Source organism: Epinephelus moara, chromosome 19 (genome assembly GCF_006386435.1).
Source record: "Epinephelus moara isolate mb chromosome 19, YSFRI_EMoa_1.0, whole genome shotgun sequence".
In the NCBI taxonomy this organism is placed as follows: domain Eukaryota; kingdom Metazoa; phylum Chordata; class Actinopteri; order Perciformes; family Serranidae; genus Epinephelus; species Epinephelus moara.
The window spans coordinates 6509601-6522789 of NC_065524.1; the positions used below are offsets into that span (position 1 = coordinate 6509601).

Sequence of the window (13189 nt, forward strand, 5' to 3'; positions counted from 1 at the left end):
CAATTCACGGGCAACAGCTCTGGTGGACATTCCTGCAGTCAGCATGCCAATTGCACGCTCCCTCAAAACTTGCGACATCTGTGGCATTGTGCTGTGTGATAAAACTGAACATTTTAGAGTGGCCTTTTATTGTGGCCAGCCTAAGGCACACCTGTGCAATAATCATGCTGTCTAATCAGCATCTTGATATGCCACACCTATGCCACCGGTCTTTTGTGTGTATAGAAAATGTTTTAGATCTTTGAGTTCAGCTCATGAAAAATGGGAGCAAAAACAGAAGTGTTGCGTTTATAATTTTGTTCAGTGTATGTATTAATTTTGACCGGATTATGTGAACTGCGTATATTCTAATCCTCAGTCGAAGGAAAGACAAGCGTTGCGGAGCACTGTTCCTGTGGGCTCCAGCAACACAACACCCCTGGTCTTGCCTGAAAAGGACTGAATGCACAAACCCGCTATTTTTTAAATACCTCAGAGAGAGACTCTCACTACAGCCTCGTTCTGTGATAAACGAGGTGCAGGCTTCCATCTGTGTCACCGATAATGAAGAAATACACTGGGGGCTGGACGGAGCAGTAAGTAACAACAACCCCGCCTACATTTGAGGGTACTGTTTGCGGGGGAAACGCTAGGGTCTAGGTATCATGTCTGAAGGGTTACTTCAGGTTCCAAAGGTACCATACCGAAAGTGTTTGGTGAAAATGGGACTTAAGTTAGTTAGCAGACTGGAAAGTGCCTATATGGCAGGAGGGAGGAGAGGTAGATAGGTCCAGCAAACCCCCTTCTTTCAACTGGAAGCCTGTTCGCTTCCTGTATGAATGTAGAGCCAAACCATGATATTTTTATTTATTATTTTATTTAACCATGTGCTTTTGGTGACGTCTCTGCATTGGTTGCGGTGTCCCGGAATGTCAGCAGCACACAGGAGGATACCTAGCTTGTAGGGCTGTAGTCTCCTGGTCAACTGGTCGATTATTTGGTCGATATGCTCTCATCCAACCAAATTCTCATTGGTCGAATAATCGCCATGTTACTTTCATAAGGAGAAATGTGCTACATCATTAGCTTTCCAGGATTAATCCATTATTTCCTGTTGTGGGAGGGACAGGCTAAGTTACCTGTGAAAATGGGGGTGTTTTCAAATCCCCCCCTTTGTTTACACAGTGTTGAACTCGCCCACCCTAACGCTCAGCGTCACGGTGACACAGACCTATAGTCTGTTTCTGTATACTGACACCATTTTCCTCAGTGGAAACAAAGCTTGTATTTACTTTTATTTCACAGATAAGAAACAATAAATTGTGAAGATAAAAAAAAATAGCTTTAAATCTTGTGTGTGATTTATCCTCTAGGGATTTATACTTTGGGATTTATCCTGGCTTTATATGAACAGAGGAAATCTCCGCTCATCGCTAGGCTAATATATACAATGTAAAATGCCATAGGCTGGCGCTAATAACGTTAGCATGTTGTATTTGTTTGGAAAACGTTTCTAGTGTGACAGTTGTTTTGTCGGTTAATGTTGTGAGTTGTAATGGAGCCAAACTGAGTGCCCTTACCTTTGTTAAATGCTGCTGTTGTCCCTGGCTTTATATGAGACAACCAAAAATTGCTAGTTGCTAGGCTAATTTATACAATGTAAAATGCCATAGGCTTGCGCTAATAACGTTAGCATTTTGTGTAAAACTTCCAACAATGTAAAACATTGTTTAGGAAATTAACTACCCATTTCTCCAGTATAGTGGCAACAGGAAAAAATAACTGATAAAAAAAAAAAAAAATTCCACAGCAATAACAGTATGTTCATTTGACCAAAAGTGGGCTACTGTTTACTGTTTTATGTGTGGATGACCTATCAATTAAATGTTCATTCCTGTAGTGCAACACAGAACAAACATTCATATAGAGTAGTTACTTGATGAGTATTAATATAAGCTTTAGACTTCCAAATCTGTTGGGCCTGGTACACACTGTGAAACACAAACCCAAAGCAAAAATACGCAATTGTGTGTGTACAGGAGCATCTACATTATAGTTCTCACAGACCTTTGTCCATGCTGCTCTGGGCCAAGTTGAGGAGCTGTGGAGAACGGGCCTCCAGGATTTGCTGGTGCAGGTTGACGTAGCGCAGGGTCCACCAGGGCAGCAGCTGGAAATACATATTAAAAAAACAAAAAAGAAGTCATGGAGAGGGCAATGGGAGGAGTAAACAAAAACTCTGGTGTCAAATTCGGACATTTTTATCAGTCAGTCTGATGCCTCTATATCAACTAATGTTTTCTATATTTGGTTTCCTTTACGTGAATAATATGATCTTATATAGGTGTTATAATGTTCGAAAATGTGGTCTGGTGTACAACCCAATTGTACAATATCCTGATAGCACTCAAAAAATTCCATAACATCCATGAGTGGCGGGAGTCTATGAGGTTCAAAACTCAACATAATAATTATGATATGATACTTATGGCAAGGGACTTAAAAAGGGCAACGCTGGTTTATTATAACTTGGGGTTTTTTGTGTAGCTCTTGCCATCATTTCTATCAGTTACAATAACATTGTACTCCCCAAAGTAATAACTGAGATCTGGGATTGCAGTGACATTGCTACAACAAAATCTGACAGGTAAAGCAACATGAGCTGTCTGACAATCAAACAGCTTTGAGTCAACAAACCAAAAGTTTTGCCAGAGCACCTATACCACTTTATGAATATTAATTAGGGGTGGACGGATCAAAACCAAAATTGATTTGAACGTTTTTGTTTTGAAGATCAATTCTAGCGTTATAAGGATCAATATCAGAGGACTTCCGGATGCCGCCAAGGGGTGTGGACGTGTGTTAGTGAGCTCTATGGTAGGCCTCAAAAACTGACTTTATCCTTCGTTAATTCCCTCATAATCTCAAGCAACAAACCAGAGAAGACACACCAAGTCAACTCTTGTATGGCAAGCTGCGATTTTCAGAAGAAAAACGAAGTAAAACTACACCTCGGATCTCGCATCACTTGCACACTGGGCACCTGTCGGGATCACTGGCGGATGGGCAAGAAGAAGCCGACACATCCCTCTGGAAGCTATCCAGGAAACCAAAGACGACCTCACCAAGCAAATTGATAAGAAAACAGCCAACACTCAAACCACACTGATCAAGATAGAGACATCACTCTCCATGCTGTCAGAATAGGTCCAGGAGATAGAGATATAAGTGGGCACAAACAAAGATGATATTAAAGACATGTGCCACCACGTTGATAAGATCAAAGACAAAACTGATTTCCTGGAAAACCGTTGCAGGAGATCGAACATCAGAATATTGAACGTCCCTGAACAGTCAGGAGGTCGTGATGTGGTAGGATATTTGGAATCATTCATTCCCCAATTACTGGGCAACGACCACTTCACCTCACCAGTCATCCTGGAGAGAGCTAACCACATCAGGAAAAAGACCACGACCCATCATTGTCAAATTCCTGAACTTAAGAGACAAAGGGAAAGTCTTCCAGCTCACGAGAAGCAAGGGAGGGATGACATACAAAAAATATCTTTTTTTTACTGATTACAGCGTAGATCTACAGCGAAGGAGAGATGAGTTTCTGGGATTAAAAAGAACGCTGTGGGAGAAAGATGTGGAGTATGCTCTGCTCCACCCCGCACTGCTTCGCATTGAGCACCAAGGCTCCTACAAGTTTTTCTCCTCTCCAGCTGAAGCCAAAGTTTTCTCAAAGAACTGTCAAGTGAGTAACACTCATTAAACTACCAACTGAATGATGTAAAACTTCGAGGACACAAATGCGAAGATATTTTTTTCCTCATCTCTCTTTCTTCTTACTATATTAAAACCCCATTGTATGGTTATGTAGATTTTAAAACTTAAAGGGAGGAAGAGAGATACTGCTATGTGAGATACCAAGCCAGACTAATTGCCTTCAAATCTTAAAGAGAACTTGATTAACATAGAAATATTTTTAGATGCAAATTCCAATTCCTCCACACACTGCAATATTTGGGAAGTACTTATGGCATATATGAGGGTCATGTTCTATCTTACAGTGCCCATAAAGTAAGAGCAAAGTTGGCTAAATTGGAAAGAGAGATGAAAAAAACTAGAACAGCATCACTTTGCCACTAAAAAGGTAGAACATTTTAATGTCCTAACTAAAACAAGGACACTGTATAATAATATGTCCACCAATGAAGAGGAAGCAGCAATGGCTAGGACTAAATATCATTATTATGAATTTGGAAATAAAACAAGCAAATTATTAGCCTGGCAAATTAAAAAGAATAAGTCTGATCAAATTTATACAATCAATATTAACAGAGGATGGCAGACAGCTAGATGACTCAGTATCCATAAATGCAGGATTTAAACAATTTTACAAAGATCTATGTAAAACTGAGCAGGATGGGAATAGGAATACCTCTCCCCAAACTACAAGATGATAAAAAAAAAAAAAAAACTGATATATCTGAGATGGAGGCCCCCTGAGCCATCAACTCGCTACAAAATAACAAGGCTCCTGGACGGATGGTTTTCCTATTGAATACAATAAGGCATTCTCTAAGACATTACTGATCCCCCTTACAAACATGATTAAAGAAGCTCTAGAAAATAAAAAAATTACCAGACTTATTGAAGGTAGCATCAATCAAACAGACACAGAAATGCAACTCATACAGGCTCCTCAGCCTCCTAAATGCAGATTTTAAGGTTTTATTAAAGTTAATCGCTCTCATATTGGAAGATATTATGCATACCAAAGTGAATTCATGGTGACCAAACAGTGTTCGTTAAGAATAGACATGGATCGGACAATGTGCGGCAACTGCTCCACATACAAGATGCCGCCCAAAAGGATGGAAGACCTATTCTAATAATACCTATGGACGCAACCAACGCATTTGATAGGGTTAAGCTAAGCTTCCTCTTACGGACTCTGAAGGCTATGGAATTTAGAGAGAAATTTATTCGGTATGTAAAAATGCTATTTAATGCACCCAAAGCCAATACTGTAACAAATAATGTCCTGTGTAGCACCTTCTCATTATCCAGAGGCTGCTGGCAAGGCTGTCCAAGCTCACCCTTGCTCTTCACAGTTGCTATGGAGCCATTAGCCATTTAAAGATCAATTCTAGGGCCAATATGATCAATACAAAACATCTGTACTACATTTTAATTTTGAAGATCGATTCTGTTGTACCCATTTGTATTTCAAGAGTAAAATTGTCCGTGTAAACAACATTCTGTTGACGTGACCACATCTAGTGTACGTACTCTTTGTTTCTCCACTGCTGTTGTCATGTTGTGTGCACTCAAACAACAAACAGGCTGTGCACCACACCACACACACCCTGACTAGTTTAATCTGACAGGAAAAACTCTACTTTAACCACACTAATGACATGTCTACTTCTTCAAAATAAAACCTCTTAGAATGCTCAAAGTGAAGACACTAAAGCAATACTTAGGTTTTATACATCCAAAGAACTTCCATAAAAATTAACTGCTTTGCATCTTCGATGGCAACCAGATCTGGCGTCTAAACCTGTTATTAGAAGTTAACAAATCAAATATTCTCAGGTGACTTAAGTGTTATTCTGTCAAATGTTCTTGCTTAACAACACACGTAATTTTACCAGATCCTTTTCCTGTATGAAAAGGACGATTTAGTATTAGGAGTATTTCTGACAAACACATCTTGTTTAGAACAATACAGATCACAAATACTGGCCTAGAGTTTAAATTATTGAAATTAAAAATAGTACAGGCATACCTGCAGATCTAACATTGTGCAGTAAGTAAATGTAATATAACTTTTTGTATTATAATATTACATATGACAATCAAATACGTGCATATCATAAAATGGACGTGTTATTTTCATTTCTTTGTGATTTTGATAATACAACATACCTTTAGCTCAGAGAGCACATAATAAACAAACATATAAAATGCTCTCGAGGCCCCTTTAGCACAAATAAAACACCAACATCCAGAGTGCTGCATGCTGGAGCTAAGTGCTGACCATGCATTAAAAACAGCCAACTCCTTTGTTTTTTTGCGTCTGACCAGAACACAAAGCGGCAGGGAGAAAAAAAAATAAATGTCTTGCAGCCATATAAGTGCTATATTTCTTCTTACACCAAAACCTCCTTACCCCTTGTACCCTCCTGTTCTTGTTCAGCACTGGGAGAGTGGAAGTGAACCATGTAAAAATCTTATTTGTGTGTCAGGGAGGATATCTCCTGCCTCATTTCCAAAGCAAGATGACCCCTTTCTCTGTTGCGTGGTTACATGCAGGTTTAATTGTCTGTCTCACCAAATCAATATCCTCCAGCACACACAGCCGCGCTCTAACTAAGCATGTCCACACATATATTCATCATGTCAGCATACACATGTACACCTGTCTCCTGACCGACAGAGCTTCTCTCTCTCTCCCTCCATATTCACTGTTGTGCAATGGGCTATGAGCAGCTGCCAGAGGGGGTTGGAATATGAATGAACAGAGTTGGGTTCAGGAGGGGAGGATAAAATACATCAGCTGGAGGGAGCAGTGGTGGGGTTATGCACTTAAAGCTAGACAGTGCAAACTCCCTGCTGCTTGGAGGAGAGTGCTGCTGATAATTAATTCTCCTATCTCTCATTAGCATGTTAACAGCAAATTAACACTAAATCCCCCTATAGCAGAACAGCATTGTTGCTTGCTGTGTCCACATCCCAACAGCTGATGCAAAGCACGTCTTCTGACATCAGCACAATATTGACTTTCTGCCCTAAGTGACTTCACGTTAATGTGATCTTTAGAGGCTAGGACTTATGCAGAGCTAAGGCCAGAGAAAGACTGCCTGGGTTCACTACCTCTATATTTTGCTTTTGGTTATTTACACACAGTTCTGTTTAAAAATGTACAGGACGAGCTAAGAAACAGAGCTTGTTAAGTGGCTCTTCTTTAATAACCAGTCTCTATGGCTTTGTTAGCTGCAGCTTGCAGACAGACCTGGTGGTAGAGGAGTCGCTCCTTAATCTAAGTTCTTGGTTTGGGTCTGCACTTGTGTTCCTGTGCGCTTAATAAACAGTAGCAAGGTTTTTCCTGCATAGAGAATTATGAGGTGGCCACCTCCGTCAAATTTTGTCTTGCCTCCAACTCTCAACAAATTCTGACGGGTGTCATAATAGAAAACACTTTTTTCTTATAACAAGCATTGCAATTGGTAGATTCTGTCATCTGTAACTGTAATTGCAGCACTATACTGATGAAGCGATGCTATCAGAATCAGCCCAATGCACTGGGAAATGCACTGCCAAAACTGTGTAAGAGGACCGCAATAAAGCGGGAATAGCCTGGTGCGCCATAGTGTTTTTCATGACTGGATCGTGAGACTACAATGTTAACATTTACACCAGCAAAATATACAAGGCAATAAAGTTGTGGGGTTTTTTATCCGCTTCTTTTTTGACAGTATCACTCAAGTTCAGACATCTGTAAAACATGAGATTGATTATCATAACCTGGTAAAAACAAAAATTTCAAAATAGGAAGTAAATAAAAAGTAAAAAAGGACTAAAATTACCTGAAGCACTTAATAGATACTATATCATTACAGTATTATAAACGTTAGATGTTCTTTCAGGGGCTGAATTACTGTTAAACAACACCTCCTAAAAACAGTAATTCATCAGGAAGAGGTGCTTGTGACAGAAAGGCAGTTTTACCTGAAGGCTGTCCATCTTCAAGGAGCACTTGGTGAGAATAACCCTGGCGAGCAGGAGGAGAAACGGGTTGGCCACCAGGCTGTACACAGTCTCTCCATCCAGGAGAAGGCTGGAGTGGATAGCCTCAACCAGGGTCTGCGTCTGCCAGTCACACAAAGCAAATTTTAGTTAAGTCATCTGTACTGAAATGGAGAAGTTCTGTAATTTCAGCTATCTGACATTAGCACCGGCAGAGGGACATAAGATAAGGATCCTATGAGGACCCTGTAGGAAGAAACACGAGTAAGACATGGGGAAGCAAGTATTAAGCATAGCCAGACCAATACTGGTAATATTTTTGAGGCCGATATTGATAATTAAGGGTAAGAAAAATGTGCTAACAAAATATTGGCCAATAGATTTGTTTAATAACTGAGCTCAAGATATAGGGCTGCCCCCTAAAACATTCCAGTCATCAGTCAGACACCCGAGTTGACTTACATTCTTAAAGTCAAGCAGTTGTTTTTGTTCTGTTTTTGTCAGTCAGTGTGCAGTGCACTTTTGGTGACATTTCAGCCCCCAGATTTAGCAGCAGAGTGAGCGCTCGAGCTGGGTATCACCACTGATTTCCTGAATCGATTCGATTTTCTGATTTGATATCAATTCAATTGGGAACATTTCAGTTAAAACTGAAAAAAATTTGTTTAGTATGTAAAAGAGATTCTCAGAGAGCTAATGCTGTAAATTTTACAGGAATACAACTGAATATTTTATAACTAAATGTTGTTTCTAGAGCAGCAGCAGGAATATTAAAACAGCAAAGTCACAATATAAACTCAATATCTCACTAGAAACAAATCTAAAATGTCAGTAAAATTGACCATATTCCTGACATCACAATAATGAGTAAAGTTGAGAAGGAATGAAGAGCACAGTCAGTCAGTATCAGTCCTGCTGTCCTCTCTGCTCCTCCCTCTGCCTGCAGGTCACTTTACTGTTGGTAAGTTTTAAGATACGTGGCAAACTGAGCTTAACTGTTAGACGTAAACAGTTGTTGTTTTAGCTTGTTAGTAACAATTTGCTATTAGCTGGAAAGCCCTCTATGCTTGTTTATAACAAAATATTAGCAGCGGTGGATGAGAGACTGAAATATCACTTTTCTATATGTTTACGTGTTGCTGATCAGGTGTATTGATAAAGTACTTGTCTGCTCAAGTTACATTCACCTCTGTCTCCACAGCGGCATCTCAACTCCATCTGTGTGTCTGAAATTTGTTCTCCACATTTGACCCATCCCCTGAGGGAGTAGTGAGCAGCAGTGGTGCCGTGCTCGGGAATCATGTGGTGATCGAACCCCTGGAAAGTGTGTGTGTCTGTGTGTGTGTGTGTCTGTATGTGTACGTAAAAGTGACGTGGCATGCTAATTAATTACACTAAAACATACAAAAGTAAGCCAATGGCACCCGTTTACTACCAGCAAAATTAACATGGTTAAAGCTTCACACGCCTGTGGAAAAAAGTGTATATTAAAAGATCGATCTCACATTTTATGAATCGATGTCAGGTCATTTAAATGAAGATCGATTTGAATAGGGTCAATCGGTCATTTTAACCCAGCCCTAGTCAGGGCTCTTGGCTCTCACTCTGCTCTCTGTTACAGGCAGCTGCAGACACAGACCCAGACCCAGGGAGAGTCTGACTGAGACAGAGGCTTGCACAGGCTTCAAGATAACTTTATTGGTGAAGGGTCAGGGAAACGCTTAGTATGCTATTTACAGAGATAGCACTGGCGATCTGAACCGGTAAGTGGGGGAAAAAAAGCACTTTTAATGCGCAAACTTATACAGGTCGCATTTGCCCCCATATCTACCTCGCGGCTGCTGGCTGCATCCGCCTCCCTCAATACTGAACCAATTTTAAAACGAGTTGTACCTATGAATCATACGCACACATGCACATGGGGAAATAGGGCCCAGGTTGAAAAATACCGAAGTTATCCTTTAAGGTAACATTGGCCAATATTTGTGCCTTGTTGATTTATCGTTCAAGCTCTAGTTTTGTGTTAGGATGATGACCAGAAGCCTCCGTCAGGTAAGGATCATTCCAGTTTTTACCATCTCAACAAGTATCTTCATTCAAAATGTTGTCACTAACATCCCTGTGGCCTAGTGGTTTCAGGCACACACCACTAAATCACACTTCAGTGGAGAGTTTCTGTATTAGAAAGCGCTGCTGATTAATACACACCTTTGTATACTTAAACAGTTAAGCCCAGAAGCAAGGAAACAAATCTTTTTATTGCAGTAACTCCTACAATACAGCTATCTATCCATTCATCCATTGTCAGCTGTTTATCCAGATCTGAGTCATTAAGCAGATGGCTAGAAATAATTCCCAGTAGCCCAGAGCAGGCTCTGTTCACCATCCACATACTCCAGCTCTTAGTAGAAGATCCCGAAGGGTTCATATTCCAGATGGGATATATAATCCCAGTGTGTTCATTGTCTGATCCAGGTTCTTATCTCAGGTGACTGTACCAAGCATACCTGCATACAGAGGTATTCTTACACTAACAGTGAGGCCAGGCACGTACTGAGTAAGACTAATTTCAGCTGCTTTCATTTATGATCTCATCCTTCCTTTCTGTCATTAGCAAAATCTAACAGCCAAAGAGGGTTGGAGGGCAGATTGGCCGGAAAATCAAAAACTTTGGCTCCAGGCCTAGTTTCCTCTGTACCACAACAACCTAGCACAATAGCCGGTTTTCACAACAGAGATTTTAACTAGTTGTAGTAGGAAAAATACAGGTGTTTTTTTAGTAATTTCAACATTTCAACGCCTCTGTTCTGTTGAGTCAAGTGTCTCAGTAAGCCATGACAGTATGCCAGCATGCACAATACCAGGACCCTGAAACTGAAGCAGCTATATGGGATTCAGCCATTTATTACTTACACCTGTGCTTTTCTATTGTGATATGTCAAGATGTCCTCTGTGAAAAATGCCTGCCATGACAGCGGATCCTACGCTGATGGTGACCTTGTGCTTAATCTTATCATAACTCATGGACAGACGCTGTGATTGATCGTGGTTTCTTGTCCTTTTCATACCAAAAGAGAAAAGGGTTTTCTTACGTCTGTTTAGAATTTTTTGTGTGTCTTTGATAGGAATACCCATAATACCACATTAACAACTACATATCTATGAGTTATCTGTTTATCTTTATAATGTATCTATATCTATCTAGATAGTCTGTGATTGGTAACTACAAACACTACAGACTCACAAAAAGAGAAGGCTACAGTCGACAAAAATTAAATCTCATGCACTATTAAGCAGAAACGCCGTCAAACCAACTTAATCAAATATCTACACAGACAGTCCAAAAATACTGAAATTAATCCTTGAGCTGCAATTTTGTTTTCTGTCCACCTAACAAACATAAGTTCAATGCTCACTCTCCCATTAGCTCTGTTTTGGGCTCCACCAACTTCCGAGGGAAAGGTCTGTCTCTTTAACTCCTCCACTATGTTCACCAGCTGCTTGATAAAGGTACAGGTGGTCGAATGAGTTTATTAGAGCTTTTTCTCTGAAAACAGCTGCATGCTGAAAAGACAAGGTCGATGGGAGCAAAGAAACTGAACAAAACAAAGCTGCAGGCCGTAAACCCAAAACAACAAGCTGAAAGGCACTAAAACTGTCTGTAGAGTTGAGGGGATCTGCAGAGCTTTTGTTGAACATGTTGAATAAGCCAAATGTTGAATCGCTGCCAATGGTGAATTGGTGGTGGCGGCTGCCGTGGCGGCTGCGGCTGTGGCGGCGGTGTAATGACATACTCCCCATTGTCACAGCATGCTTAATTTATGGGCCTTTTAGATATCGTCTATGATGGTGTGGCTTTCACTCTTTCTGCTGTGATCTCAGAATTGACAGTATAGTATAGAGTGTTGCCATGTTCATTTGTTATATCATGCAAATCTGGAAGTTCTATACATTTAGTTCTGTGGTGTTCCCTCTGCATAGTGCGTAGTACATAGGCAAGTGTGTGAACAATTACATTCATGACACAGCCAGTTGTCTACGCCAAATGGTTAAAAAGCAAGTTTGATTATATTTTGGAACGAGGATGTAAACACATTTCCTACATTTACTGATTGGTTGCATATAATATTTTTTAATTTTGAAGCATTGGTGTATAGAGTGAGCCGAGCCAGAGCAGAACCAGAAGAGCTGTGGACGGGCACAGTGCAGGAATAGTCTCCAGTAATGAAGCATCTCTGGGGTCCTAATTACACCGGGTTGAGGAGATTGCCTCCTCTAGACACTGCAGTGCTGACAGCATACTACTGACAGAGTAGTGCGATTCACACTGCCATTACACTAGAAGAGACGGCCATTTCTTTTATCCAAGTAATTCCTTTGGCATCAATGATTTATCTGTGCTGTCACACCAAGGAGCCCGTGTTATAGAGCAGGTCCTCCATATATGCATGATAGCTCAGGTAAAAGGGAGGACAAACATGGCACAGCCATTATCATGTAGGTTTAATTAATCTGGGAACAAGAGAAAAAGTTAATGTCCCTTAAAACCTAATTCATCTGGATTTTTTCCCAAATTAAATGAAAGCTGATCATGCTGATAAGACCAAGGTTAAATGATCACCACAAGGACAGTAGCTCATTGTAACATATACAGGTTAAAAAAATGTGTGACATAGCAAATGTGGTCATAAAAACATACTGAATTAGAAATTTCAGCATTAGAGTGTTAGACAAAAATCTACAATAAGATCCTCAATCATCATAAATGTTCACCTTTTTTGGATTCTTCAATCACTGTGGAGGCATGTGAGAAAAACAAAGTATTCCCTGATTTCCGCATAAAACACAGGGTGAGTAATTGATATGCAAATAATCATTTGGGGGTGAAGTATTTCTACAGGAGGACTGCAATACTTCATGTACACTGGGTTAACTTTCTTGTAACACCTGAATGAAAGCATAGCCAAGCACAATTTAGGTAGCCAAAAATGTTCAAGCAATTTAGTTACATTCACATTAACAACTAGAGTTAATACATTTGATTGATGCAATAACACTGTAGTCGATGTGGAGCAGGCTGAGGTAGTGTATGTTGGAGGGGGTCTCTGAGGACAGGCAAAGTGATGAGGTTATCATCACTTTACAAGCAGATCTGCTTTTAAATGTTGGCCTGATGGGGCCATAATGATCTAAATTGTTTAATAAAGAAAGGTCAGTTCAATTCAAACAGGCTCCACAAACACTTAAAATTATACATACTGGCTGGTGGATATGAGCTAGGAAAGCCTGTAGTATAACAGAGATTTTTGGATGAGACTGTCAATATTAACACTTGAACAATCACAAAAATGTGGGCTCAGTTTCACCGACATTAGCACCCTTCAAAATGCTTTGTACTGCATTAAAGATGCACCACTCCAGTTTCCTTTTTTAAATACCTTATGCATGTTCA

At 40.2% G+C, this 13189-nt stretch overlaps 1 protein-coding gene across 1 annotated transcript in view; it reads right to left on the reverse strand.

Moving 5' to 3' along the window:
* Positions 1-13189, reverse strand: part of ttc27 (tetratricopeptide repeat domain 27) — a 116895-nt gene that overhangs the window by 89965 nt on the left and 13741 nt on the right. The window contains exons 4-5 of the mRNA XM_050071468.1: positions 7720-7860; positions 2047-2149 (exon numbers count right to left, since the gene is read on the reverse strand). Of these exons, the coding sequence (XP_049927425.1) occupies positions 2047-2149; positions 7720-7860 (244 nt within the window). The remainder of the gene's footprint in view (positions 1-2046; positions 2150-7719; positions 7861-13189) is intronic.